This window comes from Amblyraja radiata, chromosome 8, assembly GCF_010909765.2.
Source record: "Amblyraja radiata isolate CabotCenter1 chromosome 8, sAmbRad1.1.pri, whole genome shotgun sequence".
Lineage (NCBI taxonomy): Eukaryota > Metazoa > Chordata > Chondrichthyes > Rajiformes > Rajidae > Amblyraja > Amblyraja radiata.
Genome location: NC_045963.1, coordinates 11,004,773 through 11,023,083, shown reverse-complemented (window position 1 = coordinate 11,023,083; position 18,311 = coordinate 11,004,773). Strand labels below are relative to the sequence as shown.

At 41.2% G+C, this 18,311-nt stretch overlaps 1 protein-coding gene across 2 annotated transcripts in view; it reads right to left on the bottom strand.

Moving 5' to 3' along the window:
* The window catches only part of fancl (FA complementation group L), a 72,041-nt gene that overhangs the window by 22,969 nt on the left and 30,761 nt on the right, over positions 1-18,311 (bottom strand). For both annotated transcript variants that reach the window (XM_033025173.1, XM_033025172.1), the window contains exons 5-6: positions 15,422-15,478; positions 8,688-8,785 (exon numbers count right to left, since the gene is read on the bottom strand). In XM_033025173.1, coding sequence (XP_032881064.1) covers positions 8,688-8,785; positions 15,422-15,478 — 155 coding nt within the window. The remainder of the gene's footprint in view (positions 1-8,687; positions 8,786-15,421; positions 15,479-18,311) is intronic.

The following is an 18,311-nucleotide window of genomic DNA, read 5'->3' as shown; positions in this document are numbered from 1 at the left end:
ATCGGTCCACACTGTTTCTCCACATACCTACTCTCCAGAATGACTCTGCACTGGACACTTGGGCAATAAGTACATAAACGTTAAGCATGTTATTCAGCGACTACAGCTCAGGGTTTAACACCATCATCTCTTCCAAAAGTTATCAAACTCAGGGAACTGGGTCTCAGAGAACTCCTCCCCTAGGCAACTGGATCTTCAACTTTCTCATGGGCAGACCAGTCAGTACAGACTGGCAACAATACTTCGCCTCGTTGATCATCAGAACAGGAGCACCTCAAGGCGGTGTGCTCAGTCCTCTGCTCCACTCTCTCTATACCCATGACTATATAGCCAGACATGGCTCCAACGCCATCTTCAAATTCACCAACAATGGCGTTGTTGGATGAATAATAGGTAATGATGCGTCCGTACAGAAGGGAGATCGATAATCTGACTGAATGATGCCAGAAATACAATCTTGCTCTCAACATCAGCAGGATCAATGAGCTGATTCTTGATTTTAGGAATAGAAAGATGAGGATTCGTGAATCTGTTTTCATCAACAGGATAGCAGTGGAGGGAGTTGACAGCTTCAAGTTCCTGGGCGTGCGCATCTCAGAAGATCAGTCCTGGGCTTAGCACACTGACACAATCACAAAGAAAGCTCATCAATACCATTACTTCCCTCGAAGATTGAGGAGATTTGGCATGTCGCATATACTCTATCTAAATCTACACGTGTACAGTAGAGAGCACATTGCCTGGCTGCATCATGGCCTGGTTTGGTAGCTTGAATTCCCATGAACAAAGGAGGCTGCAGAAAGTGGTGGACATTGCCGTCCAGAATGGGTATTGACCTCCAAATCTTCAAAGAGATCTACAGGGAGTGCTTCCTCAAAGACAGCTAATATCAAGGACCCACACCATCTTGGCCATGCTCTTATCTCACTACTGTGGGGAAGGTGGCACAGGTACCCAAGAACCAGGGCGTCTAGGTTTAAGGACAGCATCAGTTTCGGGAACCACATTGCACAATCCTTCCTCAGCAACGATCTATTTAGTTTGGTTTAGAGATATAGTGTGGACACTGAGTCCACGCTGACCAATGATTAGCCAAACCCTAGTTCTATGATATCCCAGTTTTCATCCTACACGCTAGCGGCAATTTCCAAAAGCCAATTAACCAACGCACGTCTTTGGCATGTTGTACACGTTTCATTCTGGGAGGAAGTACAAGAAACTTACAGATATCAACCAAGTAAAACACTTGTTATTTGATAAAATAACAAGGCTTAAGAAATAATTTTTTTGAAGACCAGAAAGATAGTTTTGAACCCAAGTAGTATTAAAAAAAAAACAGATTAGAAAATTTGAAATATTTTAGTTGGCATTACAGAGTTCTCCAGATGCAAAACTGCCATTTAGTAATAACATTAAAAGTTACGGCTTTTTAAGGCAAATAATACAAAACTATAAACCTGTCATTTTAGTTAGGTGTGCAGTTTGTCAATTTACCATCTGAAGAGGAATGGCTGCACATTTAAGTAAGAATGAGCTGACAGAAACGGTCTCAACTTTTCACTATTATTAAAGGCATGATGGACTGCATAGGTAAAAAGGGAAATTGTAAAGGGGCACGTGGATAAAAATGTGGTGAAATTTAGAAATAGATGGCATGCAAAGTGGATAAATTAAAAATCACCCACCTTTGAATCCTAGACAGATACACAGACAAACAGACAGAACATAATGGAAAGCAGGTGTGGAGACCAAAAGACGTTGATGTCCAGGCACATCACTGAAAGCCAAGTTGTTGAAAGATCAATTAAAACACCATTTCAATGTTCACACCCCCATTCCATAATATTTAAGATGTCCCTAAAAAACTCCCAGAGGCTCCCAAACCATTACAACCTCGATGGGGGAAGCCACCGAGCCAACCCTCGCTCGTCCCCCAAATCCCAGGGACCGGGAGGACAGAGCTGGCAATGGCTATGGACGTGTCGGGTGAGGAGCAAGGCCGGTAGCGAGGCGCTGGCCTACCATGCAGGAGGCGCCCCCGGGGCACAAACGCGAGGAGAGGGACGGTGGTTTGTTCGTTGATCGACACGTTCAAGGAAGGCGATGGCTGGTGGCCCTGTCGCAGCCTTGGACATGCCTGGATGGGATCAGGCAATGCTGCTAAGACCTAGAGTGCGGACTGGAGTTTGAAAATAGCACTAAAACACAGTGCCTCTTGCATGTCGGCTCAATAGATTATTTCTGTACACTTTGCTAATCGGGGATTGTGCTTGGGTATGGCAATACTTTGCTGGACTGTATGCAAGTAATGAATTTCACTGTGCGCTTGAACATTTAACAGTAAAAGCACTATTGAACTATTGAAATATCACAATCAGGGCTAGCCACTCTTCGAGGGTTAACCCTCCTGAAGAGCCTTCTGACATTGGCCTCAGAGATTGAGATCACATTGTCATCAGGAGCTGTTTTTTCCCTTTCGAAGTGGCATTGAGCTTTTCGGTGAGAAACGTGATGCTGTTACTTGGCTGCTTGGTTTCACCTTGAAGGAAGTGGCGGCATGCGACCCCTGCCACAATTGAACCTCCAATCTGAGCCTCCAGATTAGCCTGCAAGTGACTCATTCCGTTTACAGTGGTCTTCTGGAGGTCACACCGGGACATTTTGTACAACTCTGGATCATCTGACTTGAACACAGCAAGTTGGTTCCTCAGTATATTGTGTCTCTTCCGGTTCATCGTTAGAGTTAGAGAACACTCGTGTGATCTTGGTAGGAATAAACTCCTCCAAACATTTCCTTCTTAAATCGGTGACAACATAGTGTATATGCTGAGGTCCACTGCCAAGTCTTTGACCACCTCCCAGTCTACCTAGTCCTCTGCCTCGCCTGAACAGCTCTGCACAATTCTCTTTGCAGGAGTTGCACTCTTCAGTCGCTGCATTAACACAGGAAGTCCAATTTGCCAGTGCAGTGAGGGATGAAGCAATAGGCATCTCTGATGGTGGAATAGCAGTCATTCCAAGTGTTTGATCCTCTGATGCAGCAGCAGGTTTGGAGTTTAAAACAGATATATTTAAGATTATCCTGTCCTAGCGGTGGCAAAATGTCACACACTCCGGCACCATTTTGTGCTACAATCTTTCACAATTCTGCTGTTTTGCAATCATCATTCTATTTATTGTTCTATTTATCATTACTGTATGTATAATGTTTACTCGGTGAGCTTCACATGAACAAGGAATTTCATTGCACCCTGATGCATTTAACAAACTAATCTGAATCTGAATCTGAGCAAGGTATTTGGAAGAACATCAGCAAGCCATTTTAGGTACAAAGAACAGTCAACATTTAGAACTTTCTCAAAGGATGAAATTGTTAATAATTTCAGCATTGAGATTTCGGTAAGCAGTTTTGAATTAAATACTGAGACAGCTAACCCGAGGTAGAGATGAGTCGAAACATCTGTCTCCTGTTCTGATATCCCCACATAGGTCTCACAATAATGTACCAAATATCCATTTTTGTAAAATCTCAGAGTATTATGTTAAAATACTCGTAATATGTGGTCATAATCATCTCATGGGCAAATTTCAGGCAAGAAATACTACTATTTTTTAAATATTGAAGTGTTTTTTAACTTTTACTTCTTTCATGCAATTGGATATATTTGATATACAAATGACAAGACCAAAACCAATTATCGATACTATTGAAATAATAGTTTGTTTCATATCAGAGGTAGAAGGAAACAAAAGTGTCATTTCATTTGTGAAACTGCAAGAGTGAAATGCACCCTGGTTTCTCCACTGCAATAATGCAATGTAATGCTATGACCAAATCAGAAGCGCAGGCAGTCCTGCCCTGTGTAATGTTTTGAAGACATTTCAAAGCACCTATTAAGAGAATTATACATTTTCAGTTCAACTGACTGGTGCACCATTTCTTATGGAACAGAGAACACTGCTTTTTCTGTTGTTTTTAACTGAGACAGTGCAAACAAGACATAACAACACTATTTTGGTTCAATTCCTTATCCTCAGCATAAAGATCTAGCCTTGGTATGTAGTTACACCATTTTTGATTGTGAACACTGGCACTAGTCAATGTCCACCAGTCAGCATTATCTATCCTCTGCCAGCTATTTTTTTTTAATCGTAAATTCAAATAAATTACAGACAAAAGCTTGGAAGCTTGGTCAGTTTTTAAATTTCACCCGTTGATGAGGACAGAAACTAAAAAGTCACTACTCAGCACCCCAAGGATGATCACATATCTGTCGCTTCTCATTTAAATCATCTCTTCATCCATCAACTGCAGCTTCAGTAAATTCACCTTATGTCGAATGTGGTTATCAGGGAGATTTGGTCATCGGTAATAACAGGCAAGTTGCGAGGCTGCAGTGAATTTCTCAGAAATATATTCCTTCAGCAGATTCACAGTAGGAATCATGACTCCCTGTGCATGCATGATTACAATTTAACACTTAGCATTCCATTGTTCATATTGAATAATAAGGCTGACATTTCACCATTGTTGCTCGATTGTAGGACTTTAAATAATGTACTAATTTAAAAATGAACAATATATCAGCTTCCAACGATGGAGAAGACAAAAGATTAACTGAAAATATTGAATGAGGTACATGGCCCATAAGCAACAATAATAGGCTGATTCCAGAAAGAATACTACTCACTGCAGAGCAAGTTATAAAGCCATCTATGTGCATGTTTCTGAAATCAAGATTATCACTGAGTTTTCAAAGAATCAAATGGTCCAATTCTAACAAGTGCTAAAAACCAGGCTGAGCAGGACTAACTGCAGCAAGGAACACAGTGCAGTGAGTGCAAAAAAAGGTTTACAGGGTCACTTGGGATGCCACAAAGGAATACAAACCACAGACCATAGACCTGCTTCAAAGTAAAGATCGCTGGCATCTCTGCTACAAGCACTCATTGTAAATTGGTCAAAAAGGGATTCATGTTATCTCTCTATCATACCCTGTTTCAGCATAAACAGGAAATAGAAATATCAAAAATTCCAAACAAAAAGATTTGGAATCATACTGGAGATGTAACCAATTTGGTTTGAATTTATTGTATTTTATGCTGTCAGTGCCCTTTCAAAACCATCCACATTTTAGTTAAATCATCAAATACATGAAATCTGCACTGATGCAAGGGTTCAAATACAATTTCTGTTGTCTTCAGCTTTGTAGATGATAGTTTTGTAAACAGGCATACATGGGGAACGATTGGCACTTCAAGTGGATGACAGTTCCTGCTGCAATGAACGAGATCCTCTGCTGCAAACAGGAAAATCATGGCAATTTTATGTTGGGGCATATCTTCCACACCCACGTGGCATTGCCTGCTCTGGGACCTACAGTTCCCAACATGCCCCTCTGGCTGCAATTTTGCCAACGGTCTCTCTCATGTTGCTGCTGTTTCTCCATTTCGGCATTACCTCAGCATAGATGTCGACTTGCCGCCTGTCCTGCCGCAGACTCTTCCACATATGGGGTCAAAGCAACTGATTGGGATGAGGAGGTGGATATTCTGTGACACAGAGCTTCCACCCCTTACACAGGTTCTCAATACCACTCCAGGTCGATCTCTGCAACCCCGACCCAGTGCTGCCGCCAGGACACCAGGCCTTTAAGGCCAAGATAAGATACTATTTTAAGAACTTGAAAGGCCTAAAATATCACTGGAAATCGGGAAATAGCAGGAAAATGGGATGAGGAGGCAGGGATCAGCCATGATTGAATGGCGGAGTTGACTCGATGGGCCGAGTGGCCTAATTCTACTATAACGTGAACTCTTTATGTACTGTCTCGGTGAAGTCTACTATTATTATACTACAATCATTGAACTTTTGTACTTACTTATATGATTTCAGTAGACAGGCACTTCCTGAGTTATGTAATAGGTAACTTGTGTAACCTCCACTTACGCAAGAAATTCTTTAAGCCCACTTCCGCCCATGTGGTCTCCGCATCACAGAGTGAATTTACGTGTGCGCGGTAGCACTCCAATTCCAACTGGCGTAGCAACTGACTTCCGCAAAAGGCCGTGGCATGTAATCCTTACAAGAGTCATTTGGGATGGCACGGTGGCGCAGCGGTAGAGTTACTGCCTTACAGCACCAGAGAGCCGGGTTCGATCCTAGCTCCGCTGTACGGAGTTTGTACGTTCTTCCCGTGACCTGCGTGGGTTTTCTCTGAGAACTTTGGTTTCCTCCAACACTCCAAAGATGTACAGGTTTGTAGGTTAATTGGCTTGGTATAAATGTAACAAAATGTCCCTAGGGTAGGATAGTGTTAATGTGCGGGGACACTGTTCGGTATGGACTCGGTGGGCCGAAGGGCCTTTTTACATGCTATATCTCTAAAACTAAACTAAACTAAGTCAGGGAGCGTCTGTAATATGATTTTACTGAATTGTATTCAACATAAAATTTCACTGTTGACAATAAAGTGCTATTAGACAATTTAAAAAAAATGGTCCTCCTCCATTCAAAGATTTTCAAGAGTCAATGGAGATGCTACATTTCTGTAAGAAAGCCTTGATTACATTCTTGAATCTTTTCATCTGTCCACCTGGGAAAGTCTTCCCACGATAGAGCTCAGATCAGAATGCTCATTGGGATATCTGGTGCTAATCATATGAATGATGAGGCCTGCTCGAGGAGCTAATTAAGTGCAACAAAAGCCGCAAAACTTGGATTAATGATAGCTCAGGAGAGCGTACTGACTTTGGTTTGCTTACCCTTCTTACAAATATAGAGGATTTTGCAGGTTTGATCTAGGATGTCATGGTGCAGCCAATAGTGTTTGCATATTCTCTCTGTGTAATGCTCGTCTGTTTGCTCCAGTTTCCTTGCACAGCCTAGTAAATCACCCACTCTAAGTTGTCAGTTCCCATTGTATCGATAAGTGGCAGAATCAGGGAGGAGTTGATGGGAATATGGCAAGAAGAGGTTACAGATAAAATTAATGGGGAAATTGAATTGTCAGTCATGGTTGAAATGGTCTCTTATTTTGCAAGAAAATATGAAATCTGAGACCTGGCACAAACGCAACAATTCCCATTTTCACTTATTAATCTTATTTTTGTGTGGGATTTTAACGTCTTAAATATTGATAAAAGATATGATTCATAATATTTAACTGCTCCTGGACATTACTGACATCACTGTCCAGGAACAGTTAAATATTATTAATTAACAAATTAATTAACAGTTAATTATGAATTAACAAATCTGAGAGACATTGATGGATATTCAGTTGTTGTGACAACAGTGACTGATTTTCAGCTGGTGAGTCCAGGACAGACCCTGTTGGCTACCAAAGCCTTTCTGCAAGTGCAGCAGACTGTCGGCAATGAGCCAGCCCCTATATCATGCCAAAGTGCTGGACGCTGTGCTCCATCAAAAGAGTGCATCAGGATCGACACTTTAAAAAAATGCATGTCCCAGATGTAGACAGCCAGCGACTTCAGTGGTAAAGGATGATATGCCCGTTTGCCACTGAAGTGGCTGGCTGTTTACATCTGGATGATATACCCATTGATTTCATCTGATTAAATGATGCTGCTTGGACAATTTCTACTGTTTATACAAGATAATAAACACCAAGCAGAGAGTCCTACAACCATCCATTGTTTGTTTCCTGCAAGGAACAGCAATCGAAGGAGGAATGAGCATCGATAACTCCCAACTGCAGAATCAAAAGGCAAAAGGAGATAGTATAATGCCCTGTAACGGAATTTGTTACAAGGCATTATACGTGCAGCTCTCTGGGAGAACTGAAACAAGACATGAACCGGATTTGCCCCAGACCTTACAACTTCCAATAATCTACACCTATTTAAAGTTCAACATTAATTTAATTGCTAAAAAGCAAATGTATTGAAGAGGTAGCAGATTTCTCAGATCAAATATTTTGCAAACAACTTTTCAAATTCTGCATGTAAACCTGAACATTGATCATAAAGTGCAAAACAGTTCATTTAGCTGAATAATATCAGCTAAAACAAAGTGCTAGGAACCAGAATGTTTCTATTTACCCATCTTTGTTCCATATCTCCCTTGAATAAAAGAATATCTAAATCAACAAAGATATATCAAAATCAATATTGAAAACTTCAACTAACACCACATCCATAAATCATTTGTGCAGCAACTGATATTTCCACCCTCCTTTTGCAAAAGTCTATTCTGCTTTACAAGCAAAATTACCTGATGAGTTTTATTAAGCTCTTTTATTCTGGAGTCCTCAACGAGAAATAAATAGTTTCTCTGCATTTATCAATTGGGAACATTTTTATCATCGAATATCTTGATTAGGTCTCTCCTTGGCTGCAATGGCATGGGGAAGTTAGTAAAGGGAAAATTAAAATGTAGCCTCTAGCAATACAGTTCCTGAACCACCAGGGGCCATGCAAAGGCCAAAAGTATGCATTCTGTAAAAGATGGAAACGAATCATCTTGAAAGACACAGGCCAGCTGGTAATCAGCACCATACATGAGAAACGCATGAATCCTGCTGTTGTGCCCATTATCCTCAATAAATATTTAAAATAAATATTAAATGATGAATACAATTTTCAAACTAGCAATATTTTAAATTCTATAAACACAAGCTCGTGCGAAATAATCGGTAAGAGAATTAAAATAAATCACGACTTACTTATCCCAACCCAAATTTCCAATCTCTTTAATAAGCTGTGCATAATACTGTGGAGGTGGGGGAGTTTGCAGGTCATGTTTGTTTCTCAATGCAATCTCCTGTAAAGAGAGAGAAGTTATCATTCCACACATTTAACAGACTTAAAACTTTCTGTAGAAGACCACAATTCTGCCAGTATAACACACTGCAATAAGACTTGGATATTGTGGCTAAGACAATAATATTTTTGTTATAGGCTTTGCAACTGTCACTGAAAATTGCCGATCTTTATGCATAATAAACTTCATTTCTCAGGTCAGGTCAACAGCACAAGTACTAAATTTCAAAACAAAATGATAACTTCAAATGATTTAAATCATGCTTGGTCTTGGATGGAGGTATCAGTAAGAAACATTTGTTTAACAAGATTGTGTCTGGTTGGTACTTTCCAATGAAAAAGAGAGGTTATGATATAGGAACCTTGGAAATATTTGTGCTAAGAGATAACTTCTAGCTGGCCGGCCAAGCAGAATACTAGAGATCAAATTAAACTTGTATCTGACATTGAATCCTGACAAGTGACTTCAGATCTTTGATCTGTCTGTTGGACGACGTACTACTTAGCAAGTAATCAAGACTGCAGCCGACATAATCTTTATCCACCAAGAAAAATTACTGAGTTCAGGCTCTACTGCATGGACATTAGCACTCACCCACAGATCAGTGGATGCATAGACAAACAGGTGGGCTCAAGCACAAATGGCCTTGCTCATTGGCAGCTCCTAGCTTCTATGGCCAGTCATCAACACCATCTCTCTGACCTTCCAACCTCCTTCAGTGTTCCTCACAATCCCCAAACCTTCTCTCAACCTCCTTACTCTTCAGCACCAGGAATTCCTTGCCCTTTGGTTCTGCACTTCTTCTATGTGTAACATCACTGTGAACTTATGCACAATGCCTACCATCACCCAGGTTCCCCTCACAAATACTACCGCCTTCCCCATCTGCAGACACCGTCTCACACTCACGTCCACTCCATACCCATCCTTGGTCTCCAGCACTAAAAGGAAAGTATCCCTTTTATTCCTTCATTGCAGAGTCTTAAACACAAAGCAAAGCGGTCTAGTGAGAATTGTTTAGCTAATGCAGGACAATACATCCAAATCGCTGAAATCTAGGGGGTTGCAGACATCAGTAATCTGCGTCTGACGAGAGGGAGTTGTTAAGAACAAGGAAGCATGTTAAAGAACACAAAGCATGACTCAACACAGAATGTGCCTCAGTGAACTCAGGGTGGTAATTAGATGGAGTTATCAAGAACTTGTAAAACATTCCTAAGCTGTGTAAGTAAAGTGGGTACAAGATGAAAGGCTGGCCAGAACAGTTGTATCTTGAATGTAAAGGGCCTGTCCCACCAGCATGCGATTGCATGCGTCTAGCGCGACCAAACGTGGCGGCTTGAGGCGTACGGCCTCGTGGGGCCGGTCCCACTTCCAACCGCGGAGCCGTCTGGAGTTGTGCGGGGCTGGTCCCGACATCATACTCACCAATCAGCTGGGCAGGAGGCGGGCCGACTGAATTTGGATGTCGCACGGCGTCGGGTGGTTACGTCATCACGCAACGGCACGCCGGGCGGTGATGTCATCGCGCAACGCCACGCGCTAGGCATATGCCATCAAGACGCAGTGTACGGCGTCAAGATGCTGCGTACACCCGTTGAGGCGGTGCGTACGGCCTCAATGCGGCTGCGGGCCGACAGGCCGTTGCCGCGCGGAATTTTTGGACTGTTTTTCGGAGCCTCGCGCGATGTCAGGACCAGCCCCGCACAACTCCATACGGCTCCGGTGATCGAAGTGGGACCGGCCTCGCGAGGCCGTACGGCTCAAGTGACCACGTTAGGTCGCGCTAGCCGCATGCAGTCGCATGCTGGTGGGACAGGCCCTTTAAGATATGAAGAGTTTTGAAGCAGGAACAAAATAAAATACCATTAAGTGGTAGAAGTGAGTACAATTACAGGGGGGTGTAAAAGATATCTGGACAAGTACATGGACAGTACTGATTTAGAGGGATAGGGACCAAATGCAGGAAACTTGGGCAACCTCAGGCTTGACAGCATGGACTATTTGAGCCGAAGGAACTGTTTCCATGCCATATAACTCTCTGACTCAAGGTGCAAGTTGGCAATCTTGGGGCTGTGAGAGGTAAAGATGAAAATAAGTGAACAAAAACTTTTAAATGCAGAAAGTTGTAGAGAACAAAGAACTCAAAAACATTAACTGTTGTAAAATGCAGGTCTGTGGAACATGCGTGGCAGGTCAGACTACCCTAATGCCGGGAAAATCTGGGCTAATATCATAGATGGATGGTCTATCACAGTTCTGATAGACATAGAAAGCAAATTATCTCAAGTTTAAGAATTTAAAAAATCAATTTTCCTGGACCAGCAGTCTTTTTTTAAATTCAGCTCTGATCATAGATCAACCAAAAACTTCAAATGAGTTATTCTCGAGAGATGCTGCTTGCCTTGCTTAGTATTGCCAACATCTTTGTTTTAATTTCAGATTTTCAGAATCCACAATCTTTTTTACTTCTGAACATTTATCATCTTCTACCTGTATTACCTAATTTTCAAGGTCTTTATAAAAAAACGAATGCTCTTGCAGAAGACTTGCTGAACAAAGATAATTAAGTGAGACATGTACTTGCCATCAACTCAGCTGCACCTATCGCAATTGTATTTTCAAGATAAAATCAAAAGTACATAAAAGCATAGACTGCAACAATAGAATATATATTTTTGAAGCAAGCTTTGATCACTTAAGACTCAATTCCAATGGAACTGTGGAGATGCATAGCATCTTAACTTTAGAGTTTTTATACTTTTGTTACATTATCCAACAATCTAGAAAATGAGGTGATTTGGCATTGTGCCAAATATTACACTTCAATAATTTATATTTTAAGATTACATGTCATCACAAGATTTTTTTTTATGTCAGGAGATAATATTCAATTAAATACTGGAATAATTTAAATTGACTTTGTAACAAAGCACTCGTTGGAAGAAATAAAGTGTATATGCCTAAGCATTATACTGTCTCCATGATCAACTACAAGCAGAGGCACAACATTCAAATTGCTGGAGTAAACTACTTAGCTGCACTCGCTTTGGAGGGCTTTGGGTGCAAATTTTAAAATGGACAATAAAGGCAGTCTTTTCTGCGTCTTTCCTGACTTTAGTTCTATTGATAGCAAGAGAATAAAAAAAATTGAGATGCAAAATTAACGAGTTTTCATTTTGTACAATCATTTTTAACTGCAGTTTAACATTTTCTCACTATTTACTGCTTTATCTTCATATAATTTTAAGACAAAAAAAATGTCTTAAAAACTATGCTCCCATCTTTTTATTCAAATTAATATATTTAGAGGAACTCTGCATGGACTAATGGGATGTTTACACAGACAAGGGAAATTTAGGGAGGGTGCATGGTTATAACATGGAAACAAATAATATAGACAATAGGCAATAGATGCAGGAGTAGGCCATTCGGCCCTTCAAGCCAGCACCTCCATTCAATGTGATCATGGCTGATCATCCACAATCAGTATCCCATTCCTGCCTGCTCCCCATATCCCCTGACTCAGCTATCTTTAAGAGCTCCATCTAACTCTCTCTTGAAAGCATCCAGAGAACCGGCCTCCACCGCCTTCTGAGGCAGAGAATTCCACAGACTCACAACTTCCTGTGTGAAAAAGTTTTTCCTCTTCTCCGTCCTAAATGGCTTACCACTTATTCTTAAACTGTGGCCCTGATTCTGGACTCCCCGAACATCGGGAACATGTTTCCTGCCTCCAACCCTTAATAATCTTATATATTTCAATAAGATCCCTCTCATCCTAAATTCCAGAGTATACAATCCCGGCCACTTCATTCTATCAACAGATGACAGTCCCACCATCTCAGGAATTAACCTTGTGAACCTATGCTGCACTCCCTCAATAGCGAGAATGTCCTTCCACAAATTTGGAGACCAAAACTGCACACAATACTCCAGGTGTGGTCGCACTAGTGCCCTGTACAACTGCAGAAAGATCTCTTTGCTCCTATACTCAACTTCTCTTGTTATGAAGGCCAACATGCCATTTGCTTTCTTCACTACCTGCTGTACCTGCATGATAGCCTGGAAATGCATCACTAGTCTCAAGGGAGTGTCAAGGGAATGCTAGTATGATCCTCCAATTTAAATTTCAATAGTATTTGAGGAAAACATACTAAATCCTCCTTCTTATCACCCTTGATCTGTCTAATTTCAGAATCAGAATCACACTTTATTCGCCAAGTATGTTTTGCAACATACAAGGAATTTCATTGGCCAGGTCAGTCATACAATTAAAAGTAAATTTCTGAAAATTTCAGCTCTATCGTGTGTGCTATTTACAGGTTAAATTTTTTTTTGTGAAAATTAAAATTGCACAAAGCAAAATCTTCAAAGACTATTTCCACTGCATGAACTAAAGGTAATTGCTTTCTTCTGCATGTAGCATTGCTCACACTTCCAAATAAAGTTTCAAAATTATGGGCAAGGGTAATATACAAAGACACAAGGGATAACTGTACTTTCAAGGTTAGTTTCACAATCAATATTCCTCTTGCCTCTGGGAATGGATAAGATAACCTTTCCATCTGGTCATCTTTTGTTTAAAAAATCCTGAATAGTTAATACAAGGTTCAGAGAAAACAGAAAGCTCATTTACATAAAATGAGATTTACTGATTAAAGACCATTCCAAAAGGTGTTTACAACGTTCCAAAGCATTTCTGTGATCTTGGCTGACTTCTGGACGAGGTATTACAGAGGAAAAAGAGTGAAGAAATGAAAGGTGCAATACAAATCATGGAACATCTCACCCCTAAGGTATCGTTGGCAAAAACTTCAAAAGCAGATCAACAACTATAAATATTTTATGTCATATATCACGTGGCAGATACAACTTCAAGAATTTAAATAGTTTGCTGATTTTATTAGTTACATTTCACCGGGGATTTTGCTACACGTGTCCAGCTAAGGATTAACTGCCAAGATGTTATTCATCAATTCCTCTCTCTCCCAAATGTAGCTGCAGATGTGAGCATTTCTGGTTCATCATATTTGTGAGCCAGAGAAGGTGTGAGCTCCTTCAATCAATGGACTTTTCCAAGATGTGAATATCATACAAATTATTAGTGCACATGATATATGTTATTCAACAGCCCTTCCCTGCTCACTTAAGATCCTCAAAGACTACAAGTACTAAGGTAGACACAAAATGCTAGAGTAACACAGATGGACAGGCAGCATCTCTGGAGAAAAGGAATGGGTGACGTCTCGGGTCGAGACCCTTCTTCAGACTATAAGTATTATGTACTAACTTTTATAAGGCTTATCAATTTATATTTAATGCACAGAAATAAAAACAAGTTTCACTTTTAGTATCTGTAAGAAAGATGTTCTGATATAAATGTGGTTTTACATCTGTTAAAACTAGTATTTCAGTTATAAAAAAAGTACATTTATTGTGATGAAATTTATTGTGATAAACCCATTTGTTTTAAGTTAAAACAGGAAAATAATTTTACAATAATATTTTGACATTTCCCGCTGTCAAATGTATGCATGCACCTGCAAAAACTCCTTTCCAAGGAAACTAAGTTAATTATGTCTCAAGCTATATGATCTTATAGAAACATATAAAATTATAAAAGGACTGGACAAGCTAGATGCAGGAAAAATGTTCCCAATGTTGGGCGAGTCCAGAACCAGGGGCCACAGTCTTAGAATAAAGGGGAGGTCATTTAAGACTGAGGTGAGAAAAAACTTTTTCACCCAGAGTTGTGAATTTATGGAATTCCCTGCCACAGAGGGCAGTGGAGGCCAAATCACTGGATGGATTCAAGAGAGAGTTAGATAGAGCTCTAGGGGCTAGTGGAGTCAAGGGATATGGGGAGAAGGCAGGCACGGGTTATTGATAGGGGACGATCAGCCATGATCACAATGAATAAGAGGGTACTGGCTCGAAGGGCCGAATGGCCTCCTCCTGCACCTATTTTCTATGTTTCTATGTGCAAGATTTCTTCTGAAAATAATGGAAAATAATAAGTTACTAACTTAAAAATAGAAAATTCTGTAAACATTCAGAAGGTCAGGCAGTATATGTGAAAAGGGAAACTGAGTTATTGGTTCAGGTCAAAGACCTAATAAAGGGTCTATGACCTGAAATATTTATTGCTTCTCATTTCACAAATGATGAATGCTTCCTGGATTTTCAGTTTTTTACTTTGGATTTCCAGCATCTGTAACTTTTCCAAAACTTCCTCCAAATTATTCTTGAGAAATAATCTACCTCCTCACTGACTGCTTTCTCAAGTTGTGTACAATCACACTGGCTTGCTATATCTAACTGAGATTTAACATTTAAACCTTAACCATCATTATGACCACTTGATTGTGCCTTCGGAATAGTATTGGTCGTTGAAATTTGAACTTAACCTAAAGAAAACCTATCCTAGGTTGGAAAGTGAAATTGAACAAAATGTTAAATAAAACAGTTATTTATTATGTGTACTTAAAGAATAACTTACTGGCTTAAACACAGTAAGCTTAACTTTTGCTATAAACTGGAGGCATTTCTGTACTATGTGTACACTTCATTGAATGTACCAATATATGGTTTCATTGCGATCTAGCCTTAAGTCCCAACTGTAGCTTTACTTACCAAAACAGTTTTAAACTCCAACATAAAGTTGACCAGATCAGTGGATTGTTGCAGTCTCTAGTGGGAGAAATAAAGGAAATTGATTAAATGATTTCCCTTCGCTGTGGCAAAGTTGCACTAGGGGTTAAGCATTGAGTAGATTATGGGATCAATTTTGGCACAGAACCAATGCCCTCAATAGCTGTTCTCTCAAAATTACCCAATCTGCATGTGGACGGCTGAACTGGCAGAACACTTGCTAAATAGTGAATGACTAGCAAATGTTCATGTTCTGTTGCATCTTGTTTTACTGATTCATGACCTGCAGAAAATAAATAATGCAAGTACTGAAGCAATTAAAGCAGTAAATGGTATATTGGTCTGTATTGGAAAGAGCTTAGAATATAATACTAAGGAAATCTTGCTAGGAATGTGCAGCGTACTCATGAGATCTCATTTAAAGCAATGTGAAATTATCTCTGAACCTAAACTATATATATGCCTTGGAGTTAGGATAACATGGGTTTACAAGCTCGATTTCTGGGAAGATGAGGTTGCCTTATTCGGATAATTTGAATGCAATTAACTTGTACACAATGGAGTTGAGAATGACTGGAGTTCACGTTCACATGCAAAGTTCAAAGAAGAAATGACAAGGATTGTAACAAGAAGCTGTATTAGTTGCGAAGTGTAGAAATAGGGTGTAATACTCAAAAGGGACGAGGTTGCCATTAAGGATTGCGATAAGGAGAATTCTCTTTCTCACAGAGGGTTGAGTCTTTGGAATTCTTAACCTCAGAAAGCCAAGGATGCTTAGGCATCAAGGTTAAGTTCAACTGAATCCTTTGGTCTCCAAAAATCCAAGGATATGTGGAATAAAAAGGAAAATGGACATACACATGATCAGCCATGATTTTATTGAGTGATGGAACAGGCACAAGGGACATTTTCGACTACTACTGTCTATTTATTTTACATTAGGTTTTAAATCTGTTGTTGATTTATTATGCTACACCCATAACTTTGTGGAGGCCACAAAACGTGCTCTGGTTCTGAAATTTAGTCCCAATAAAGTCAATGGAATCAGGGTGAATTTCTGGGCAGCATGAGCAAGCCAGGTAAATGCAGGCCCTGGTCAGCAGTATTGAAATTACTGGAGAAAACTTTGAGGGATGGGAATTAGGTACATTTAAAAAAGAAGCAGATGATCAGAGATAGCATAGCACTATGCAACGGAAAATCAGCTTCGCTAATCTAACTGAGTTGTATGCAAAGATAACGAAGGTTGATAAAAGCAGAGTAATTTTTCTTATCTATCTGAACCTCAATAAAACATTTGACAAGGCCCCACGTGGTAGGCTGGTCCAGAAGGCTTGGGCGCATGGGATCTATGGCAAACGAGTTAATTGGATCCAAACTGGCGTGCCAAGAGTTAGAGGGTAGTGGTGGAAGGTAGCTTTTCCTATTGGAAGTCTGTGAATAGTGTTGAACAATAGAAATTGATGCTGGGACATTTTTTGGTGTTTGTGATATATATTAGCGACTAGGATTTGAATGTAGGCGGTATGATTGGCAAGTCTGCGGATGACTTGAAAACATACGGTGTTGCGGACAGTGGGGAAGGTTGACTAAGACCACAGGATTAGATGGAAAGTTGGACAGAGCATTTTCAAATGAAGTGTAATCCCAACAAGTGTGAGGTGATGCATTTTGGATACTTAAATAGAGGTAGGACATATACCATAAATGAGAAGGAGCTCAGTAATGTTGATGAACTCGAGTGGTGGTGCCATCGAGTGTGGCTGCATCGCCTGCAGCTGTCCGTCTGTCCTCTCATCCATTTTGTTATTTTTAGTCTGTTTTAAAGTTTGTTTTTGGATATCTTTAGTCTTTTTATTATGTGGGGGGAGGGGGTGGGGAGGGGGAAACCGTTTTTCTTCATCACTTCCCGATCGAGGATGTGTCTATCCTCTGTGCCGCATCTTCGCCCCCTCCTCGTGGCCCACCATCCGGATTGGCGCGGCCCTTCCTGCCAGAGACCGGCCAGAGCTTCAGCAGCGGCACAGCATTGGATTCCTTCGCGCAGCGAGTGATGCCTTACCGGGAATCACCTTGTTGGAGCTCCAGTGTGCTGGGACTGCCGACTTTAACACCGTGAAGCTGTGGTCTGTGGAGCTTCCAGCCGCCGGTGGCGCTGACTTTAACATCGCGGTGCCCTGGGATCTCTCGTCGATGTCGCCAGCGTTGAATCTCCGCCCAGCTCGGCCTGTGGACTTCGGGAGCCGCAATCTCCAGTAGGAAGCGGCCGATTTGGAGGCTCCGGGCTGCTGAGAGTGTTCTCCTCCGTTCGAGGGCCTGAAACATTCTGCGCCGTAGCAGCGACTGAGGAGGCCTCAATAGGTCCCGACCATGGGTAAACAGAGGAAGAGGACTGAACTTTGGTGCCTTCCCTCAGTGGGAAACGCTGATTCCGCTGTGGGGGGATGTTTTTTATGTTAAATTCTAAAGTGTTGTTTTTATCTTATTTGTGTGCTGCATGATAAAGGGCCTGTCCCACCAGCATGCGATTGCATGCGTCTAGCGCGACCAAACGTGGTCGCTTGAGGCGTACGGCCGCGCGGGGCCGGTCCGACTTCGATCGGCGGATGCGTATGGAGTTGTGCGGGGCTGGTCCCGACATCGCGCGGGGCTCCAAAAATCTTGCACTGTTCGAAAATTCCGCGCGCCAACGGCCTGTCGGCCCGCAGACGCATTGAGGGCGTACGCAGCATCTTGACGTCGTATGCAGCGTCTTGATGGCGTACACCTAGCGCGTGGCATTGTGCGATGACGTCACCACCCGACGCCGTGCGACGTCCAAATTCAGTCGGGCCGCTTCCTGCCCAGATGATTGGTGAGTTTAACGTAAATT